A 23,400-nucleotide genomic window follows, 5' to 3' on the forward strand; every position below is an offset into this window, starting at 1 on the left:
CAATCATTGCTATGTTTGAGCCCATTGTTGTACCCATTGTGGCAATCTATCTCCTTGAGTGGCTTTCTCTTTTTCTCATGTTACAAAGCATGACTTCCTTCTCCAGGGACTGGTCCCTCCTGATAACATGTCCAAAGTATGTAAGATGAAGTCCTGCCATCCTGGCTTCCAAGGAGCACTCTCGCTGTACTTCTTCCAAAACAGATTTGTTCATTCTTCTGGCAGTTCATGGTATATTCAGTATTCTTTGCCAATGCCACAATTCAAAGGCATCAATTCTTCTTCAGTCTTCCTCATTCATTGTCCAGCTTTTGCATGCATTTGAGGCGCACCCCAGTCCTCCAAGTGACGCTGGTGCTTTTCAACATTAAAGATTTTTTTCCCCCCAACAGATTTGCCCAATGCAATACACTGTTTGATTTCTTGACTGCTGCTTCCATGGGCGTTGATTGCGGATCCAAGTCAAATGAAATCCTTGACAACTTTAACCTAGTCTTCATTTATTATGATGTTACTTGTTGGTCCAGTTGTGAGAATTTTTGTTTTCTTTGTGTTGAAGTGTAATCCATACTGAAGGCTGTAGTCTTTGATCTTCATCAGTAAGTGCTTTAAGTCCTCTTCGCTTTCAAAAAGCAAGGTTGTGTCACCTACATAGTGCAGCTTGTTAACGAGTCTTTCTCCAATCCTGATGCCATGTTCTCCTTCATACAGTCTAGCTTCTCAGAGGATGTGTTCAGCACACAGACTGAATAAGTATGGTGAAAGGATACAACCCTGAGGCACACCTTTCCTGATTTTAAACTACATAGTATCCCCTTGTTCTGTTTGAACAACTGCCTCTTAGTTTATGTACAAATCCCATGGGAGCACAATTAAGTGTTCTGGATTTCCCATTCTTCACAATGTTATCCATAATTTGTCATGATCCACATAGTCAAATGCCTGTGCATAGTCAATAAAACACAGGCAAACATCTTTCTGGTATTCTCTGCTTTCAGCCAAGATCCATCTGACATCTGCAATGATATCCCTTGCTGCACATCCTCTTCTCAGTCCAGCTTGAATTTCTGGCAGTTCCTGTCGATGACTGCTGCAGCCACTCTTGAATGACCTTCAGCAAAATTTTATTTGCACGTGATATTGATGACATTGTTGGACAATTTCCACATTCTGTTGGATCGCGCCTTTCTTTGGCATGGGCACAAATACGGTTGTCCTCCAGGTAGTTAGCCAGGTAAATGTCTTCCAAAGTTCTTGGCACAGATGAGTGAGCACCTCCAGAGCTATATCCGTTTGTTGAAACATCTCAACTAGTATTCCGTCAATTCCGGGAGCCTTGTTTTTCACCGACACCTTCGGTGCAGCTTTGACTTCTTTCCTTAGGACCGTTGGTTCTTGATCGTATGCTACCTTCTGAAATGGATCAACTCGACCGATTCTTTTCGGTACAAATTTTTTTTTTTTTTACACAGTGACTGCATATTCCTTTCATCTTCTTTTCATGCTTCCTTCGTCATCCAATATTTTGCCCATAAAACCCTGCAAAATTCCAACTCAAGGCTTGAATTTTTCTCTTCAGTTCTTTCAGCTTGAGAAATGCCAAATGTGCTCCCCCTTTTTGGTTTTCTAACCCCAGGTCTTTGCGTATTTCATCATAATACTTTGTCTTCTTGAGCGGCCCTTTGAAATCTTCCGTTCAGCTCTCTTACTTAATCATTTCTTCATTCGCTTTAGCTACTCTGTGTTCAGGTGCAAGTTTCAGAGTCTCTTCTGACATCATTTTGGTCTTTTTTTTTCTTTCCTGTCTTTAACGATGTTTTGCTTTCTTCACGTATGATGTCCTTGATGTCATCCCACAACTCGTCTGGTCTTTGGTAATTAGCATTTGGTGCATCAAATCAATTCTTGAGATGGTCTCCAAATTCAGGTGGGAAAAACTCAAGGTTGTATTTAGGTTCTCATGGACTTGTTTTAATTTTCTTCAGCTTCAACTTAAACTTCCATATGAGCAACTGATGGTCTGTTCCGCAGTCGGCTCCTGGCCTGTTCTGACTGAAGATATTGAGCTTCGCCATCGTCTCTTTCCACAGACATAGATGATTTGATTCCCGCGTTTTCCATGTGGTATAGTTGCCATTTCCGTTGTTGAAAAAAGGTATCTGCGATGAATAAGTCATTGGTCTTGCAAAAGGGAACTGAAAAGAATGAGGTAGAGCTATATGAACTAAATCTGAAGGATCTCCGCTATGGATTAAACTGTGTACTCCAAAAAGGTATGTGGAAGTCCTAACCCCTTGTACTTGTAAAGGTGACTGTTGGAAATAGGGTCTTTGAAGATGTTGCCAGTTAACGTGAGGATATTCTGGGGTAGAGTGGGTCCTAATCCCATCAGAGTGGTGTTCTTACAAAAGAGAAGAGACACAGATACAGACAGGGAAGATGAGGCAGAGATTGGCGGGATGCAGCTACAGGCCAAGGAACGCCCAAGACTGCAGCAACCACCGGAGGCTGGAATAGGCAGAGGGATCCTTCCTCAGAGCCTTCACAGAGAGCCTGGCCCCGCTGACGCCTTGAATTTAGGCTTCTGGCCTCCAGACTGTGAGAGAATAACTTTCTGTGATTTTAAGCCACCATGTTCGTGTTGCTTTGTTACAGCACCCAGAGAAAATGAATACAATCTTCAAGACACATTTTAGAGGGGAGAAAAAGCATGGCGACACGAAAAAGATGCCACCATTTTTCATGTAAGCGGTCCCGAAGCAATCACATATGTTGTCTACAGGGTCACACAGGGACGAAATGCACAAAGATCTAAAAGGAGCGAGATTGAGAGAGAAGGCGCTTGCATAGCAGGTGTACAGTCGTTCAGCTCACAGCACCCCATGTGACAGGGCAGAATGGTGAGGGTTCAGTGAAGTATGAACAGCTACTACTAGGCTTAATTAAACAATACAATGATTGTGAGGATGGTGCAGGACTAGGCAGCGTTTCATTCCGTTGTATGTAGGGTCGCTAGAGTGGGAACCGGCTCGACAGCACCTAATAACAAACAGTGCCATGTTTGTAGGTCAAAGATGATCACATATTTATAGTTTAACCTGATACCTGTAGGCTAATGTGTACCCCAATAGCCGAGGTGGCCACAGAAGTGGTTGGAGGGAAGAGGGGAAATAAAACAAAACCAACAGAAAGCCCTGGGTCTCTGGGTTCACAGGTCTTCGCTGTAACGTCCTCTGTTCACTTGCTCCAGTTGAGGGAAAACCCTCGAATCTTCCAGAAAACAGCAGCTCACCACGCGCCATGGTGCTAAGAGCTCTGGGAGGTTTCTTGGTTAGGGGCCGTGGTTGCTTTAAATGTCTAGGGTGGCTGGGGCCGTCCCCACATAGAGGCCTCACAGAAACCAGGCTGCGCAGAGAGGGTCCCCTAACTGGGAGGAGGAGCCGTACCCCGACTCTGGGCTAATGGTGCTGCCCCGGGCCAGGAACATGGCGAACCTGGGACTCTCAAGTGAATGAATTTTCTTGAGACTTTCATGTTTTGGATGCTTCCATAAAGCCCTTTGAGATGACTGTAAACAGCCTGGGCTGGGGAGTCAGTGTCCAGCAATGGATTTACAAGAGTGCAGAGGTGAAGAGAGGGGAGGTGGGAAGAACAGCCAACAACCCTGGATTCCAATTCCAGCCCCACAAAGATGGAGAAATGTATGAAGAATCGAACCAAAATGGAATCTTGAGGCCAGCACGGCCTTTCCAGTTACATACAGTAAAACCCTTGAAAGCTGGAACCTGTGTGAGGCAGAAACCTGTCAGAGAAGGAAAACGCAACAATTTTCCACTAATAGAGAGCAACAGAAAAGTGGTAAGACTGCACTATGTTAAAGGCAGAAAACTCTCAGGACCAGGAAAAACAAGGCAGTCCTGGTGAGTTCTGGCTCTCAGAGGTAATTAAAAAACAAAACACTAAACGCCATCCTGACTTCCCCCCAAAAAACCCCAAACCAACTGCCATCAAGTTGCTCATGGAGCCCCATGTGTGTCAGAGTAGAACTGTGCTCCACAGGGTTCTCCACCGCTGATTTTCGGAATGGAAGTAGATCACCAGGCCTTTCTTCCTTGGCACCCCTGGGTGGATGCCAACTGCCAATTTTTTGGTTATTGGCTGAATGCGTTAACTGTCTGCATTGCCTAGGGACTATATAATAAAATAGTCTCTATTATTTACCGAGTGCTGACTTTGCACCAAGCACTAGGCCAAGGGTTCCCTAACTTCGTTGGTTCATGGTACCCTTGGTGTGTCTGCAATTTTTCTCATGGCACCCTAGGGCAAAAAAGAAACACCTAACCATCCCTTTATTAACTGGTTAGGTCTAAACAACTTAGTAGTAGTAGCTCACACCATCCCTGACAGATGCCACTGTTTCCCTTGAAAAATTACAACCGCCTGCGGCACATTTCACTGTGGCACCCCAAGGTGCCTTGGCACAGTTTGGGGACCATGGTCCTAGGCTAGCTGCTTTACTTTCACTTCCTCATTGAATCCCCCAAATGCCCTGGCAAGTGTGTGCTATGGTCCCCATTTTACAGATGCACACACTCAGGTTCAGGATGTCCCAGTCTCGGAGGCGGGAGATGGAGGCACGAGGATTTAAACACTGATCTGATGGACTCCCAGGGCTGCCACGTTCAGTTGTACAGGTTGAATACTGCACAACTCTTGAGGCTGCCACTTCCACAGACTATGACACTGCTGCTCTGAATCGCTGTACCTAAACATTAAAACCCATATTCGGAATTTGTGTTTGATTTTGCACAAAGCCTGTAGCTGTAAGAGCCCCTCTCTTTTCACTCAGCAGCTTCTTGCTTTGACTTCTGCGGTCACCTTACTGAACCCTCAGCCCACATCCCTTTCCCAGGCAAATACCCACACTGCCAGGACATGCTAAAGAGCACCAGGAGTTTCATTTAACCTTGGTGGCCAAGCGGCAGAACAACCAGCTCTAATAGAGTAAACTGCATCTAAATCGGTAGCATTTCAACCACAAGTGAGCTTGGCAGGGAAAAAGATCTACAGGTCTAAGTGGACCCAACAAGTATTTGGGCCTGAAATTTGCACTAAAGAAGGATCCAATTTAACAGAACAGAGTTTCTCCAATTAGGGTCTGCTGCCCCTCCAAGAGATTTGTGTGTGTGTGTGTGTGGTGTGTGTGTGTATGCACGTGTGTGTTGGCGGGATACTGGGGAGTAGTTTAGATATTTCTGTATGATAATTTTAAAAGTTTGTTTTTATTTATGCAACCTAACTTTTTAAAAATATGTCTATATACATGTATAACAGTACTGTGAAAAAATTTCCGATTTCAGTGATGGGAAAGTGGCCATTCAGAGTTCCTGGTAGTCTGAACACTACCCTGAAGTGGGGCCCTGTGACCCGCCCAGAGCACCCAGTTGTAGACATGGTGACCTCAAAAGACCTGTGCTGGAATACACTGCCTTACTCTGTGGGACTGGACGCTATGCTGTGTGGAACCTGTCTTTACACAGATGGTACCCATTTGCAACAAGAGATCAATTAGCCATATGAACAACAAAATGCTTTTCTCTTCCCAGTTCCAAGGGTAACTGGTTATCCATTTATTGACATTTCACTAAGACTATAATGCTAACTTTTATTTTTAAGTGACAGAGATGGCTTAATAGAATCACTAAGCGACGTTGAAGGAGTACTAGTTGTACAGTGGTTAAGTGCTCAGCTGCTAACCAAAGGTCAGTTATTCAAACCCACCAGCCATTCTGTAGGAGAAAGATGTGACAGTCTGCTTCTGGAAAGATGACAGCCTTCAAAACCCTTTGGGGCAGTTCTACTCTGTCCTATAGGGTTGCTATGAGTCAGAATCGACAGCAACAGCTAAGTGACACTGTGTTAAAAGGGGTGTTTGATGACAGGCTGAGACTTAGATAAACAAAACCTGATTGTGCTGAACTGCCAAATAAAGCCTGCAAGTCAGTATTTCTGTTCTGCACAGTGTCCTTACTTACGCAAGCAGACACTCCCGGCATTAGCATACTGACGTAAAGATACAGAAGCAGATTAATGATCTAAACCTGAGGCTACATCCTTCTAATATTAAAACTAGCATACGGAATTTAGTTTCGGCAAAACAACATCATCCGTCACACTAAAATAATGCTGTCCGTTTGAACTTTATTGATTTTAAATTTTGCTTGTGTTTAATTTGAAACCCTGACCTGGTGGTCTTACAGTCCTGTGTGAACATAAGCGTGAGTTGTCAGTTTACTCTGAGTTTTACATCTGTGCACGTTTCAGTAACACAATGATAAAACATAATGACGTCGACACAAGGCTTTTATTTTCTTTAAAGGGCTCTGTGCACATTATTCAAGCTCGAGGAACACTGTGATGGCAATGTGTGATTTTATGAAACGTTCCCTTAGAATATAAGCCCCGTTCAGAGAATGTCGTGTAATTGAGCCCCCTCACTGCAGTTTCCTCTGGTGAGGACCAGAGAGAGAAGGTAACTTTCCTAACAGCACACAGCTAGTTAGCACAGTTGGGAATGAAAGCCCAGCTCCTTGGCTCCTAGTGTAGTCTTACGAAGCACAGTTCTACCCTGACGCCCATGGGGTCGCCAGGAGTCTGAGTTGACTCAATGGCAGTTGGTTTTCTCCCTGGCTTCCTATCACAGTCCTAACATACTCTAGGAACCATAGGCATAAGCCACGATGCAGACAATGACTGCCCTGGGCCAGGAAGAATGCCAACTCCAATTCTAACATCATTGACCTCATTCCTTACGATAAACCAGACACAGCTGTCGATCTCGCCATTATACAAAGACAAGCACTGAGTCCCAGAGAGATGAAGTAACTTGTCCATGATGACTAAGTGAGTACGAGATGTCCTCTAAGACCTGGTCTCTGCCCTAAACGGTGAAGCTTGGGTATCCACCTTCCCCTAAACCTAGGCGGTCAGGTCCTTTCCTGGAGTTCATCCTTGTTTCTGTAACCCAGTATCCAGCCTCCTTAGAGATGCTCAGTAAGTATTTGCTAAACCGACGGGTTCGTCCTTCACTAAGAAGCAGTGCGTTGAGATCTCCCTTTTCCAAGGGAAGCTCTGAGACACGCAGCAGACAGCCACTGCTCCTGCTCAGAACGCTCTGAAGATACCCGGGGGACTGCGTGCTGCCTCTCAGCGCCACAATTATCGGCTCCAACAATGAGACCACGGCCGGCAGACAAGCCCAGACAAAGCGCGGAGACCTTGTAACTGAAAAGGTACTGAATGGCGCAGGCGGAGGTGTGAAAGCAAGGTGAGAGCAAGCACTGTGGCCGCCTGTGACTGGAGAGAAGAGACGGCGCGCACCACCACCTCACCCCTGGGACCCGCACACTCTCCCCTGGGCGCCCGTCCCACAGCCTGGGCTTCTGTCGCCCACTCTGGAATCAGCCCAGGCATGGAGCGAAACAAAATGTCACTTGCAATGAAGACCAACTTGGAAATCTTGGTCCCAGGAGGGAAGAAAACAACAACCAAAAAGAAACCCCCTTTTCATCCATCAAAAACCCGTTGCCGTTGAACTGATTCCAGCTCCCTGCAACCCGATGTGTTACCGAGTAGAGGTGCCCTGTGGGATTTTCTTGACTGTAACCTTTACAGAAGCAGACTGACAGGCCTGTCTTCTGTGGTACCACTGGGTGGGTTCAAACCACCAACCTTTAGTAGTTGAGAGCAAACCATTTGTGCTACCCAGGGACCATTTCTCAACTCTCAGCGTTGACTGTTATTTTTTTAAAGGGGAAAACTAAATAGGCTTCCCCATCAGCTCTGGGTTGGGACTGCTCCACCAGCCTGCCTGGCAGAGGGAAACAGGCAAGCCTTTCAGAGAGGGCCTTGCAACTGAGAAATTGTAGGCAAATACCTGCAGCCACTTACCCAACACAGATGCTGCTCCTGGGCCCGTGGCAGACATCACTAATCAATTATGATGCCATTACCTGCATAGCTGGAACACAGTCTCACACTCCTCCAGTACAGAAGTCTAGGTAGCCATGACCAACAGATTTGTGTTGGCTCAGAGGGCAGAAGCTACCTGCTGTGGCCGGCCTGGCCCAACCCCGTCATTGATTCATTCAACAAACTGAGGCCCTAAGAAGTCACACAACTGTCCAAAGTCAGACAACTGGTGTGAGACCGAGCGGGGGCCAGAATTCAGGCCTCCTGACTCCTTGCCTGGTGTTTTTCTCATTTGGAAAATCACAGTGGCTCCTTTCCAAGCTTACAGCCAACTCCCGATGACCGAGGCACAAGGACAGCATGAAAAACGAGAACTTGGATAACCCAAGCAGCTCATCTGAGCAAGTGTTGCTGGTCCTGGTTTGCGGAGCAGGAACTTTTACAGCCGCCGACCAACCCCCGGTGGATGTATTTGTAGGTAGAGAGCAGCATAATTAAGAAAGGAGAAGCGAAGGATCTGGAATAGGGTCTCTGCAAAGCAGGCCCCCCGAATGAAGGAACTATCACCCAGTTTGCATCCCCATCAAATGCCTCAGGGCTCTGTTTTCAGAGAAACAGGGAAAACCAAAGACCAAACCAGTTGCTGTCAAGTCGATTCCGGCCCATGGCAACCCCATGTGTGCAGAGCAGAACTGCTCCGTAGGGTTTCCAAGGCTGCGAACCACCAACCTTTCAGGTAACAGCCGAGCATTTAACCATCTGTACCACCCACGGACTCCTTCAACAGGGAAAGGTATGCTTTTAGAAACACAGACTTGTGCCCACCCTGCAGGTCCAAGTGTCTGCAGGGGCGCAGATCAACAAGAGCCCAAGGAGGTTACGTGCTGGTTTCTTAGCTCTCTCAAAAAGGGGTAGAGACACTCACTCAAATGGTATTTTCTCGTGCTGCGAACAACGGAAGTTTAATATTTTTTCTACATTCTCTGTAGTACCAGGGTCACGCTATTATATAAAAATAGATCCTGGGAGATAAAATATACTTTCTAGGCCAGTCTCTTCATTCATTTCCCTTGGTTCAATTAGCCTAATTTAAGTAACAAAGTGTATAAACTGTTTATGCAGCATATAAAAGTTGGGATAACTTCTCTCCCCCTAGTTTTCCTCCTCCCTGGGCTACTGTCTGCGTGGCTGCAGAGAGTGAACTTTCTTCTAACCAAAGAGCCAAACCACCTACTGCTGATCCCAAAGCCTGGCAAGTTCTCCTTTCTTGGATCCCGTGGACTTTACCACTGATACATTCTTGGGGTGGAAGAGTTTCATAGGGAGTGGGCCTGGCCTCTTATTCCATCAGGAATCCCATCTATAGCATCCTTAACAGTCATCCCAACCCTCACTTGATTACCTCTGGTGATGGGAAACTCACTACTGCATGGAGTAGCCTTTTCTAATCTTTTCTGGATTAGGATATTCGTTTTTTAAACACTTTTAATTTTCAGATAATTGTAGATTCACATGCAATTTTAAGAAATAATAGTTTCCCCCAGCAGTAACATCTGACATAGAAACCTGTTGCTGTCGAATTGATTCTGACTCATAGCGACCCTATAACTAGGGTACGATATCACAACCAGAAAACTGACATCGGTACAATCCGCTGGCCTCATTCAGATTTCACCAGTTTTACATAAGTCATTTGGGTGTGTATTTGGTTCCATGAAATTTTATCACACATAGGTTTGGATGAGGACCACCAGTTAAGATACAGAACATTCCATCAAAAGGATCCCCCTACCACTGTTTACAGCCTCAGCCACCTCCTTTCCTCTGTAACACCTGACCAACCACTAATCTCTTCTCCAAAATCCCTATAAATGTTGTCATCTCAGAAATGTCACATAAATGGACTTGTACGGTATGCAGGCTTTCGGGATTGCCTTTTTCGCTCTGCATAATTCTCCAGAGATTCACCCAGGTGTTTGCGCGTATCCACAGTTTGCTCCTTTTTATTGCCGAGTAGTATTTGACGGTACGGACGTACCACAGTCGAACTATTCACCCACTGATGGACATCTGGGTGGTTTCTAGTTTTCGGCCATTATTAATAAAGCTGCTACGTACAGTCATGTACAAGTTTCCTTTTTTTTTTTAAACAGCTTTATTGAGATATAATTCACATACCATCGAATTCACTCATTTAAAATATACAATCCAATGGTTTTTACTATATTTGTGGTGTTGAACGACGATCACCGGAATCAATTTTAAAACATTTTCATCAATTCAAAAAGAAACTCCGCACCTGTTAGCTATCACCCCCCAACCTTCCCATTCCCCCCAGCCATTAATCTACCCTCCTGGATGTACTGCATTGGGCAAATCTGCCGCAAAAGACCTCTTTAAAGTGTTAAAAAGCAAAGATGTCACTTTGAAGACTAAGGTGCCCCTGATTCAAGCCACGGTGTTTTCAATCACCTCATATGCATGCAAAAGGTGGACAATGACTAAGACCATGAAAGAACTAACACCTTTGAATTATGGTGTTGGAGAAGAATACTGAATATACCATGGACTGCCGGAAGAATGAACAAACCTATCTTGGAAGAAGTACAGCTAGAATGCTCCTTAGAAGCCAGGATGGCGAGACTTTGTCTCATGTACTTTGTACATGTTATCAGGAGAGACCAGTCCCTGGAGAAGGACATCATGCTTTGTGAAGTAGAGGGCCAGAGAAAAAGAGGCAGACCCTCAATGAAATGGACCGACGCAATGACTGCAACAATGGGCTTGAGCACAGCAACAACTGTGAGGACGGCGCAGGACCGGTTGATGTTTCGTTCTGTCGTCCATAGATAGGGTCACTATGAGTAGGAACTGACTTGAGGGCAACAACAACGTTCTGGACATTTCATAAAAATGGAATCATACAATTTTGTGGTCTTTTTTGGCTTCTTTGACTCAGCATGATGTTTTCAAGGTTCATCCATGTTGTAGCATGTATCAGAACCTCCTCGCTTTTTATAGCTGAGTAATTTCATTGTATGGACATACCACATTTTGTTTCTCCATTTATTGATGGACGTGTGTACAGGTTTTCGTGTGAACCTAAGTTTCCACCTCTCTGGGATAAAGGTCCAGGTGTGCAACTGCTGGGTTGTACGGGAAGCGTGTGTTTAGGTTAATAATAAAATGTCAGGCTCTCTTCCAGAGTGGTGGTGCCATATGACACTCCTACAGCAGTGTGTGAGTGACACAGTGTCTCCACCAGCACCTTGTGTTGCCGCAACTTTTTAGCTCAGCCATTCTGCCAGGTGTGCATTTGTTTGTTCTGACCCTTTGCAGAAACTGGATTCTGGGTAACATCTGCTCTGAGTCTCAGCCCTTCGGTCTCCTCTCAGGCTTTCCTTCTGTAGGCTGGCCAGCCCTCATTCTTCCCTCCTGATGGAGCCTGGTTAGCTCACGTTGTCCTCTCCTACAGCAAGGGGCCCATGTTAAAACCTTGATTCAAGATGTGATCATGCCCTGAAGGAGGGGGTGGGCATCAGGGATTTAGACCATGTGGTTCTGTTGAGCTGCATCCCACAGCTGGCTAATATGGACCTTGGAGTCCCTTAAGAACTGCAGATCCTTTTCTTTCACCCAAATAAAAAATATGCCAGCCATATTTGGGTTGCTCACTAGTGGAATTGATTCTTTGGCATTCTGTGGTTACTGCCTGGCAACTGGAACCTTGGCAGCGCAGTGGTTAAGGGCTCAGGCTGCTAACCAAAAAGTTGGCAGTTCAAATCTACCAGCTGCTTCTTGGAAACCCTTTGGGGCAGTTCTACTCTGTCCTACAGGGTTGCTATGAGTCAGAATAGACTTGACAGCAATGGGTTTTGACGGGCTAATTGTAATCACCCCCCACAAGTGGGCCCATCACTTGCTTAGAATATAGTTACCCTGAGGGCAACAGTGGGTGCTTTGAAACCGGCACCGCACTCGCTCAGCTCGCAGTCAGCCCGCGTTATCTGTAGACGAGGCACTGTGGTTCAGTGGTAGAATTCCCACCTTCCACGTGGGAGGCCCTGTTCGATTCCTGGTCAAAGCCCCTCATGTGTAGCCACCGCCCACCTGTCAGGAAGGTTTCTGTGTTGCTCTGATGCTGAACAGGTTTTAGCGGAGCTTCTAGACTAAGATGGACTAAGAAGAAAGGCCTGGAGATCTACTTCCAGAAACCATCCAATGACATACCTGTGGCTCACAAAGGTCCGATCCACAACCAGCCGTGTCCGGGATGGCGCAGGACTGGGTAGCGTTTTGTTTCATTGTGTCTGGGGTGCCCATGAGTCAGGGGCCACTAACAACGGCAATTTGTGGACTAGCCTTGATGAACATCACAGACATTCAAAACCTCAGGGGCCACGACTGCCGAAGACAGGCGTATTCTAAGGGCTCTTGAACAGATACACAAAAGGGTTAAAAAGGCACGTCTCCATCCCTTGAATTTACGCTGGAGAAGGCAGCGCAGAAAGAGCGTGACTGGGAGCGCAAATCCAACTCTGCCACCTGCTTAGGTTTTATAGCCGGGACGCCATCTGACTTGTGAGCGTCAGTTCCCCAGGGTGCGTAGGGGAGGAGCAAATGAAATTAGGGACACAGAAGCCCCACTGGTGGGTGGGCCTGGCAGGGCCCTGTGGTAGGTGCTAAGTAAACACACGGAGAACTTGCCAACAGTGCCTGGCTCACCCGGCAGACACACACCACTAAGGGACATCAATACAGCCAACGCTTACGTTCCTGCTGACAATCTGGGGCTAACAGATGCCCTGAATCAGGTGTGCCCCATGGGGATGCTCCCTGTAAGCCCCAGGCGCAGGCACACGCGTGGACAAATCCACTAAGAAGCACAGCTCTGGCACTGCCCCTTCAGTGAGGAGTTATCTGGGATGTGTACAGGAGCGTGGAGCAGGACTGGGAGTGACACGCTCAGGCTCAGAATCTGGCTCCAGGAAGAACTGTGGGGCTGGGTGGCTTCCAGCTCTGCCACTGTGTGGCCTCAAGCAGGTGACTGCACTGCTCTGGGCAGCAGGAGCACTTTCCTGAGAGGGCTGTCGGCAGGATCTGTATAACGTGCTCACCATACTTGCTGCATGGTGATGCGTGGTGACGCTCCTCAGTGTCACCAGCCATAGGCATCACTGTCACCAGCGTCATTGCTGTTGGCCACATTCAGGGCACAGCACCCTCCTTCCTCTCTGATCACGCCCCGGGAGAGCTGCCCGGAGGGAGAGGCTCTCAGGAGCTCAGGGGATAAGGTGGGCCCCCATGCCCAGATGTGAACAACCAGCTGTGGTCTGCTTCTATCCTCTCCTGCCAGGTGTGCACCATCTCCACGGAGGCAAGGTCCTCACTGGATAATGAGCCCATTTTTTGTTGTGCGCAGAGCCCGCTGTGGGAGAGGTATCTGGGCTGGGGCTGGCGGAGGAGGGGGCCCGGACAGCCTCCTGCACACAGCCCCCGCCCCCGGCTTCTGAGCATGTCCCTGGGAGGGCACATGGGTGTACCCCGCACTTACAGTCCCACCGACTGCATCCAAGGAGGCTGGAGGGGTGGGGCCACGCTTGCGCTCATTTTTATTTTTTTTTTGCTCACTGACTTTATTTTACTTTTATTTATTTTTATTGCTATTGAACATACACACAGCAGAACATACACTAAGTCAACCATTTCTACATGTACAATTCAGTGACCTTGGTTACATTCTTCAAGATGTACAACCGTTCTCACCCTCCTTTTCTGAGTTGTTCCTCCGCCATTAACATAACTCGCTGTTCCCTAAGCTTCCTATCTACTCTTGCCAGTTGCCGTTGTCAGTTTGATCCCATATAGATAGTTCTTAAATGAGCACAGTGGCTCTCACTCATTCTGATGCCCCTTCCCTCCCAGCCAAGCTGGTGTCCCCCCAGACTGCCCTGTCGCCAAACATGGCACAGGACCCACTAGTTGCGTAGGTCCTAAATATAGGGCTGTCCTCCATTCCTCTCTCCATTGCTCCCCTCATTCAGACTGCCAGCAAGGCTCTGCAAACCCGTCCCCAACTGACTCCTTGCCTGCTCCCAAGGCTGACACCTGCTCCAGACCACGCCCCCTCTTGTCCAGGTGACCACAAACCCTTCTCGCTGGTCGTGCCTCATCCGCTCTTGTCCCTTCGAGACCAGTCCCCTCAAAAAGATCTTTCACAAAGACAAGTCAGATTCCACTACTCCCTCTGCTCAAAACCTCCACAGCTTTGGAAGAAAATCCAAACACCTGAAATGCAAAGGGCCAAGAGGAGCCCAGGCAAACCTGAAGAAGAACAAAGACACCAGAGATCGAGACCACAGCTACAAAGCCCTGGTAATTAAGACCGTGAGGTACTGGCACAGGGACAGACAAATAGACCAACGGAGCACACGAGAGTCCAGAAGCAGCCTCTCACATCCACAGTGACCTGATTTATGACAAAGGCAATACTGCAGAGCACAGAGCACAGAATGGTCTTTTCAATAAACAATGTTGGGCCAACTGAATATCCACGTGGAGAAAAAACGTACCTGGATCTCTACCTCATGCCACACACAAACATGAATTCCAGATGACTGCATATCTAAAAGTGAAAGGTTAAAGCTTCTAAGGAAAACACAGGAGAGCAGCTTCATGACCCTGCAGTGGGCAAGGATTTCTTAAACGCGACCCAAAAAGTTCTAATCCCAAGGGGAAAAAACAATAACCTGAGAATATTAAAATAAAGAGCCTCTGTGCATCAAATGATAAGGAGTCCTGGTGGCACAGCGGTTAAGCACTCGGCTGCTAACCAAAAGGTAGGCGGTTTGAACCCCCCAGGTGCTTCGAGGGAGAAAGACATGACAGTCCTCTTCCATAAAGATTTACAGCCTTGGAAAACCGATGGGGCAGTTCTATTTTGTCCTGTAGGATTGCTATGAGGTAGAATTGACTTGATGGCACTGAGTTTGGTTCTTTTTTTTGGTGGGGAGGTGAGGGTTCATCAAGAGACACTATTAAGAGGGTGAAAAGCTACCCACAGACTGGGAGAGAGCCTGCAAGGCATATACCCAGGGATATCTTCTCATAAGAGAGAAGATAAAGTATCTTATTTGTGTAATTAAAACTAAAAGACAAAAACAACAAGCTAGTTCTCTGACTCCAAGCCTTGACTATTTTCTTTTAGGGTCTGGCTCATCTTCACTAGGTCTTGTGTTTCACTGAGAGGAGGAGCTGGCAAACTTTTCCTGTAAAGGCCCAGACAGCAAATATTTTAGGCTTGCAGGCAGTTCGGTCTCTGCCGCAACTACTGAACTCTGCTGCTGTGGCGTGAAAGCAGCTGTAGAAAGTCCGAGAACAACCGAGTGTGGCTGGACATGGCCGATGGATGTGACAGCGCCCGTCTAGGGCCCTCCATAGAGGTGTATCTGGTAGATGACCTGGGTAGGGGAGGGGCCGTGGTCACAGCCCTGTCCCTTCTCACTCCAGCCCCTTACAGAGTTTGGCTGAGTGCAGCTTTCCCTTCTAGAATCGTCCTGCTGGCTCTTGGGAACTGCCCACGGCTGCTGACTTTTGCAGAGCTTCTTCCCTGAGGGTCTGGGGAATGGGAAACCCGCCTCCCCCACCTCACTCAAGTCTCTGCCAAGAGCACATTAAAGGGCTCACTGTGGCTTTTGGAAAAGAATTGCTAACAGCCAGGGGTTGCCCGGGAGGCAGCCCTGGGCCTGTGCAAGGGAGGAGTGCAGGCGAGCACGCTGTCCTGGGCCCCGCCCTGCAGTCATGGTCACAGTGAGAGGAAATGAAGAGGAAGGAGGCGAGGGATGGACAGACGCTGACCAGTGAGTGAGGCGCACCAGGTGCGCTGGGGACAGGAGATGCAAGCCGTGCAACTAAGGCCCGCAGACACCTGTTATGAACTCACCCATTCACATCCTAGCAGGTGGTTCACACCTCCAAAGAATAACAAAAAAACAGACGCTCAGGATGAAAGCAGAAAGCTCTCCACCTGCAGCTGCCGGCCAGCCTGTCTGTGGCAGTGTCCACTGGCCGCCCAGAGCTGACACGCTCTGGGGACAATTCTAGGGGGCTGAGGTGCGGCTCTAGAGTGAAGGAGGCCTGGCTAGGCCCCTGCAGAGCTGTGTGACCCTAGGCAAACTCCTAACCCTCTCTGGGCCCCCATGCCTTATCTGCATCAGGATCCATGAAGCAAAGCTTAGCACAGTACGTCTATGACTCAGTGGGTATTACGGAGCGTGCTACAGACCAGGCACCACGGACATGGCAGGGAATCAGACAGTGTCTGTCCTTATGGTCTGGGGACACTAAGCAAAACCACCACACAATGACAGTGAGCTATGCAAGGGCCACTGTGAGGTGGGCTAGGGTGGACTGGTAAAGTGGCTGTGGGAGAACAGGCAGGGGTCAGCAAAGGCCTTTCATTTTCAATAGCAACGATCACAGCACACCCTCACCACGCTTACTCTGTGCCAGGCACTGTCCCCATACCACTGCCCTCTGAGGTTGTAGGTGGCATGGAGGTCTATGCCCGTTTTCCAGATGAGGAAATGGGGGCACAGAGAGGTTAAGTAACCTGCCCAAGGTCACACAGCTTGCGAGTGGTGGAGCTGGGATGTGAACCCGGTGGGCTGGTTCAGACCAGGAATCCTTAATCTTACTGCACTGTCGACGTGAGCTACGCTATCATTATTACCCAAAAAATGATGGTTCTAAGTTGTGGACGTTTTTCAAATCGAGGCCAGCCTTTAAGGTACAGGATCTGTGAACGCTGTTACCCTCTACGAGGTACTTCGAAGTGGGCCACTTCTCCTTTGCTCTGGCTGTGGGCGAAGCTGTCTGCTCCCTCACATGCCACATGCCTGAATGTGCACTTGCAAGGCTGGGGCATCCCATGTCTCTCTCTCTCACACTTCCCCTTAGCAGACAACATGGCAAGGTTCAGCCAGGGTCTCACCTCACTGACAGACTCTCTCTGACCCAGAACCCAGCGAGGGGGAGAGGGTTACACTGGGGGAGGGCTGAATCAACTCAATGGCATTGGGTTACAGGTTACTGTTGGGTGCTGTCCAGTCAATTCCAACTCAGAGACCCTACAGGACAGCGTAGAACTGCCCTATAGGGTTTCCTTGGCTGTAATCTTTACGGGAGCAGATCGCCAGGTCTTTTCTTCTGTGGAGCCTCTGGAGGGTTCAAACCACCATTCAGTTAGCAGCTGAGCACTTAACTGTTGTGCCACCAGGGCTCCTTCCATGTATACATACATACATACATATATATATAACCCATTACAAACCCATTGCCAGTGAGTTGATTCTGACTCACAGTGATCCTACAGGACAGAGTAGAACTGCCTTATAGGGTTTCCAAGGAGCAGCTGGTGGATTCGAACTGCCAAACTTTTGGTTAGCAGCCAAACACTTAACCACTGCACCACCAGGGCTCCATATATACCTATATAGATATACACACACATATGTACTGATAGAAAGGAGAAAAAATTCTGCAGAGAACCTCAAAGGATTCTTGTCCATCCACGAGCTCAGCACTGCTGTTAACGGCACAGGCTCTGTCTAAAGTCAGACCTGTCCTGGGTTTGAATCATGACCCCGCTGGTTTTGTGTCCTTGAATAACCCCCATTAACGTTTAACTGCCTACTGTGTACCAGGAAACCCTGGAGTTGTAGTGGCAAAGAGCTACGGCTGGTAAACAAAAGGTTAGCAGTTCGAATCCACCAGGCGCTTCTTGGAAACCCTATGGGGCTGTTCTACTCTGTCCTGTAGGGTCGCTACGAGTTGGAATCAACTTGATGGCAAAGGGTTTGGTTTTTTTGGTCGACTCTGTACCAGGCGCTGCACCAAGTGCTTCATATGCGTAATCTCATTTCATCCTCTTAACAGTCCCTGAGGCAGCCACGTGGTGAAAGCCGGGAGCCAGCTGGCCGAGTGGCTGGGAATTCAGGCTCCAGGGCTGACGTCTTCACAAGGGAATGGAGTCGACAAGAACGATGCCACAAAGCTGTTGCAGTAAGTGGACTTGTAAAAGTGCAAAGCACCGTGCCTGGCACAGAGGTCAGTCTTGGAAAATATACATTCTAATGATAAACACCAACGCTTATTACTACATTACCATCATAGTGTCGTTGTCGTCAGCTGCCGTGAAGTTGGTCCCTGCTCACGCTGACACCATGCACGACTGTTGTGATCCCTAGGGTTTTGGCTGGCTCATTTTTCAGTAGATTAGCAGGTCTTTCTTTCTAGTCCATCTTAGCTGAAGCTCCGCTGAAACCTGCCCAGCATCATAGCAACACGCAAGCCTCTGCTGACAACAGGTAACAGCATATGTTTCCATTACTATTACTATTTTATGAAGGGGGAAACTGAGGCCCAGAAGGAGGGAGGGAGTGGCAGAGAGAGGACTAGGACCCCCGTGTCCTAATCCACTTCTCTGTCTACCCTCTGAGTTTCCTAAAGGTAAGTCTTGAATGGTCCCTGATGATGATCCCGCAGAAATGTGGACGTCCACCGCCTCTCGGCTCTGGCCTGACTGCTTCTGGGGGGCTGAGTGTTTCAGTGCTGGACGCTGGTGCAGGGAGGCTTGAGGGAAGGCTGGGGGCCCACAGGAAAGGCCCTTTCAGCAGCTGAATTCTCGTCTTCCGTGTGGGAGGCCTGGGTTCAATCCCTACCCAGTGCACCTCACACACAGTCACCACCTGTCTGTCAGTTGCTAGGATGCTGACCAGGATTCAGCAGAGCTTCCAGACTAAGACGGACTAGGAAGAAAGGCCTGGTGATCTATTTCTGAAAGTCAGCCAGTGAAAACCCTTTGGTCACAGCAGTCCGATCTGCATCCGACCAGGCGATGGTGCAGGACCAGGCAGGGTTTCATTCCACTGTGCATGGGACTGCCATCAACTGAAGCCGACTAGACATTAGCTAACAACAACTGCCTCTGGCTTGGGCCAGGAAGCTGCAGCCCCAGCTCACCTGTGAGGCTCAAGGGGGCAGGTGAGCTGCTGCCACCAGGGGTCAGTCTTTAGAACCTTGACCCTGCTCTCCCCCAGCCCCTGCCCTTGCACCTACACACTCCAGGTGCCACCCACTGCCACTATCTCTTCCCCCCTTGGTCCTCCACTAGACAAGAGCTCCACGAGAGAGCAGACTGTGTCTCTCCTGAAATGCCCAGACGCCCGGCACAGGACCTGGTCTATGTGACACACCTGTGGTACAGTGGTCCAGCCGGAGGAAGATGGCTCCTTTTGGACACATGACAACCACACAATGGATGATGGAGACCAAGGCCCTGGGACACATGAACTTCCATTTAAGCCCTTGTCCACTGTGTGGTCCCAGGTAAGACAATGCACCACCCTGAGACTCAGCTTCCTTCTGAGGGTAACAGGGGTGACAGGATTGCTCCCTCCAGGGCTTCTGAGGCTTAAAGGAGATGAGAATGCACAGTGAGGCGTTCAGCACAGAACCCGACACCTGCTAGCACTCCAGAAAAGGGAGTTGTGGCTTTTATTACCCCTGGTAGGAAGACCCCTCAAAACCTGCCTGGCAAAGTGGGCCACACTGGGTCCCCTACACCCTGAAATCTTCCCCTAGCTAATGACCTTTGCCGGCCAGTGGCTTTGTCTGCAACACCAGCTTTGGCTTTCCCTGGACAAGGTTGGTCTCCTTGAGAAGGCTCACAGCGCCCCCTGCTGGCCGCCACTGGGAGCTGCCTCAGCCCCTGCTGGAGCCAACAACAAAAGCGAGGTAGTAGTGCCCCAAAACAGGGTTTATGAAAACTACCACCAGAACAATGGCAGAGTGAAGTGACGCCACCTGTGATTATGTTCGGGGGACACTAATCCCCTGTCTCCTAAAAATAAACATGAAACATGAGCTTAAACAAAGCATGCTTCCATTGCTGCCTTTTGTCTCCCTGGATCAGTGCCATCCTAAATGTACTGCGGAACCGAGCGGAACTGTTACTTCGGCGGAATATGACTTCCTCAGCAAGCCTGCTTGGATCTGCCAGTTCTGAAACTGGACGCTTTTTAAACAGCAGATGCACATTACAATGAGCAGGCGCACGCGAGGCTGAGGATACACACCTTCTCCTAAGGACAGCCACACTTTTTGCTCTAGATGGATCTACCTGGTGCAGGGAGCTGGAAAATGTCCCCCAGGGTTTGGCTCCATCTCCCCAGGCTGTTAAGGCCATGCAGGGTCCCTGGGATCCTCTCTGCGACCTCTGGTACTGAGAACCTTGCAGGGACCAAGTCTTTGCGTCAGCATGCAACAAACCCCGTCCATTAAGGAACTGTAGGCCGACGTAGGTTTAGAATAAAGAGGGCAGACGGACAAGGATTTTTGAAGCAACTTCCCCAAACAGCCTCCCATTTTTTATACCAATGAGTGAGAGCCAAGAGGTAGGTTTTACACCAAGATGATTCTTTAAGTTTCCAAAACACGGGACCATTTTGTCTCCACATTTTACCTTGCAAGCTGATAAGTGGTAATTCTAATAGGGACTTACCTCCTCTGAGCTCCAGGCCAGAAATCAACAGACACAAGTTGGAGTAATGAGACCTAGTACGTGCTACCGTTAAGTTTTCACCCAAGATACTGTAGGTCACTGAAACACGCTTAGATCCCAGCTAGGCCTCGACGGTTGGCTGGGCTGGGGCTCGCTGCCTCTGCTGTCCCTTCTGAGGGCCAGCTGGTCTCCCTGCACCACCTGATATGTGCCATCACCCAGGAGTGCCCTGGCTGGAAACCTTTTCCTCTAAGTCCCTTCTTTAAGTCCTTTCTTTCCCTCAGGGCTTGGTGCTGGGCGACACCTAACTCACAGAAAAACCACACAGTGTCTCAAGCCAACACAGAGGTTGCAAACTAATGGTCCAAGGGCTGTACTTGGCTCACAGACTGTCCTATGCAGTATTATGCGTATTAGCTGCCAACTCATTTCCTGTAAGAATCCAGAATGTCGTTTCTCTTTGAAAACGTCAGAGGACGTGGTCCTATGGAATCGGCACACCTGCCTCGCAGCACAGCTGGGGGTGCAGAGGTACCAGCCTGCTTTACCGCTCCCATCGCCTACTGGCCCCTGAGAGAGCTGAGTTTTCCACCCCTGTGCTGCAGCGAATGCACTCTCATTTCAAAAGGGGCTCCCCATGGACAGCAACTGAGACCAGTGGTCCCCAAGTCTGGCTGGATATTAGAATCGCCAGGGGAGTATTTACCCAAATACCAATGTCTGGGTTCCAACCCCGACAAGGGAGTCAGACTCTGGGTATGGAGCTGCAGCAAAGGTTGTTGTTGGGTGCCATGGAGTCAATTATGACTCATAGTGACCCCACATGACAGAGTAGAACTGCCCCATGGGGTTTTCTAAGCTGTAATCTAGCCCTGGTAGAGCAATGGGTAAGTGCTTGGCTGCTAACCCAAGGCTGGTGGTTCAAACCCTCAGCGGGATAAAGGCCTGACAATCTGCTCTCATAAAAGATTCCAGGCTAGAAAACCCTGTGAGGCAGTTTTACTCTGTCAGGTGCAGTCACTAGGACTTGAAAACCAACTCGATGGTACCCAAGAATAACAACAATCTTTACTGGAGCGGATGGTCAGGTCCTTCTCCCACATTGCTGTTGGGTGGGTTTGAACAGCAAACCTTTAGGTTAGCAGCCAAACACTTAACCATTGTGCCACCAGGGCTCCGCCATAGCAAAGGTGGGTTTATGAAAGTCCCAGGTGATTTGAATGTGCAGCAGAGGCCGAGAACTGCCGACATAAACCATAGGAGGGAGTCTGGTGGTGACGAATGTCAGGTAGGCCACCAGAGAGCTGGCTTCTAGCCCTCGGGGCTCCTGCCCCTCCCAGGGGTTGGGGACGGGGATGGAGAAGGCTGCCTGCCCTTTCCTGCCCGCTCTGAGAGGAGGGGGCCTAGCTGTTTGGATTTTTCTCTGCCCAGTGCTCTGGGACCAGCCTCTGAGGTTAAGGGTGATAAATCAAAGGCAGTCAAAAGCTGACCTTTCAAAGGCTACTGCGCTGGCCTGCAGCGGAACCATCCAGGGCCCAAAGGCTGCCTTCCCCAAAGCTCCAGCAGTTTCTCTGCCCGACCACGGGTCCCTGAGATGACATTGGCGCCTCTCACCTGAAGAGCTCGCGGATCTCCCGGCTGTGGGCCTGGAAGGGGATGTTCCGCACCAGGATTTTGGAGGTCGTCTGCTTTCTGGCCACTTGTTTCTTCCGAGTGGATGTTGTGGCTGGCCTGAAGGGTGCAGGGGAGAGGGCACAGGTTATCTGGGGCCTAGCTGCTCCTGCCTACACGGACTGCACCCCTTTCCCACCCGGAACCGACGTTCCTGTCTTATGTTCAGATGAAGGATTCTGGGAGTTTGCGCCCAGGGGCTCAGGGACCAAAGAGGAGGGAGGCAGTCTTCCCCTGGGGGATACGGATCATAACCCTCTTCACCCCAGAATGCCTGCGAATGTCCAGCTGACACACCCCATCCTTGGGTACGCTGCCCTCCATCTCAGAGACTCCGGGGCTATGAGTGGCTTAAAAACACAAACCCCGTTTTTAGCTGCTAAGTTCTGGGGTACTTTGTTACGCAGCAATAGCTAATGAACACGATTCCGCTAGCTGCATTTTGAGGGCTCAAGGGCCACCTGTGCTGACTGACAGTGCAGATACAGGACATGTCCATCGTGACAGAAAGCTCTATTGGACAGCACTGCTCCTGAATGTCAACCTCCCAAGGAAATGCACCTCCAGCCCTTACAGCGCCTCCTACACGGTACGGAATGACGAAGTGCGTACGGGCAGGAAGTGAGAGTTTGCGAGGCCGACTGCAGGCTGGCTCCCTGGAGGAAGCGGATCGAAACAAAAGGTTGCCGCTGTGGCCGAGTGCACTTATGCCTGGCACTGTTCCGGGCACAGTATGTAAACCTTCTGGTTATCCCATTTTACTGCGCAGGCAAAGGCACTGCTCAAGGGCACACAGCTCCGAGATTACAACCCAAAGCTGTGGGGGCTCAGCCTGGGCTTCCTCTTTGATGCCACAGTTCTGGAGGCCCGTTAGACTTCCCAGGACTCTTCATGCCAAGCCTTCCTCCCGCTAAAGATGTTCCACATTGCACACACTGTGATGGGTGAACACCACCAGAGACGGTCTACGCTGGCTTCACAGGCCCCGTTAGAGAAGAGAGGAAGAGGGAAGAGAAAGCAGCAGCTCCAGGTCAATTCGCTGGCAGCTAATTTGCTGAACGACCAGAGCAAACGACTGACTTGCTGAAGACGTGCAAATAAATATCTTAAACCAGCTCTAGGCCCGCTGGAGGCGGTCGCTTTATCACCTGAGGCAGGTGGATGATAATGACAAAGACAATAATAATAGTGGCGTA

At 49.1% G+C, this 23,400-nt stretch overlaps 1 protein-coding gene across 5 annotated transcripts in view; it reads right to left on the minus strand.

Annotated features, from left to right (window-relative positions):
• RBM19 (RNA binding motif protein 19) overlaps positions 1-23,400 on the minus strand; it is a 176,820-nt gene that overhangs the window by 110,067 nt on the left and 43,353 nt on the right. For all 5 annotated transcript variants that reach the window (XM_049865132.1, XM_049865129.1, XM_049865131.1 and 2 more), the window contains exon 21: positions 22,148-22,264. In XM_049865132.1, the coding sequence (XP_049721089.1) occupies positions 22,148-22,264 (117 nt within the window). The remainder of the gene's footprint in view (positions 1-22,147; positions 22,265-23,400) is intronic.

Source organism: Elephas maximus, chromosome 22 (genome assembly GCF_024166365.1).
Source record: "Elephas maximus indicus isolate mEleMax1 chromosome 22, mEleMax1 primary haplotype, whole genome shotgun sequence".
In the NCBI taxonomy this organism is placed as follows: Eukaryota; Metazoa; Chordata; class Mammalia; order Proboscidea; family Elephantidae; genus Elephas; species Elephas maximus.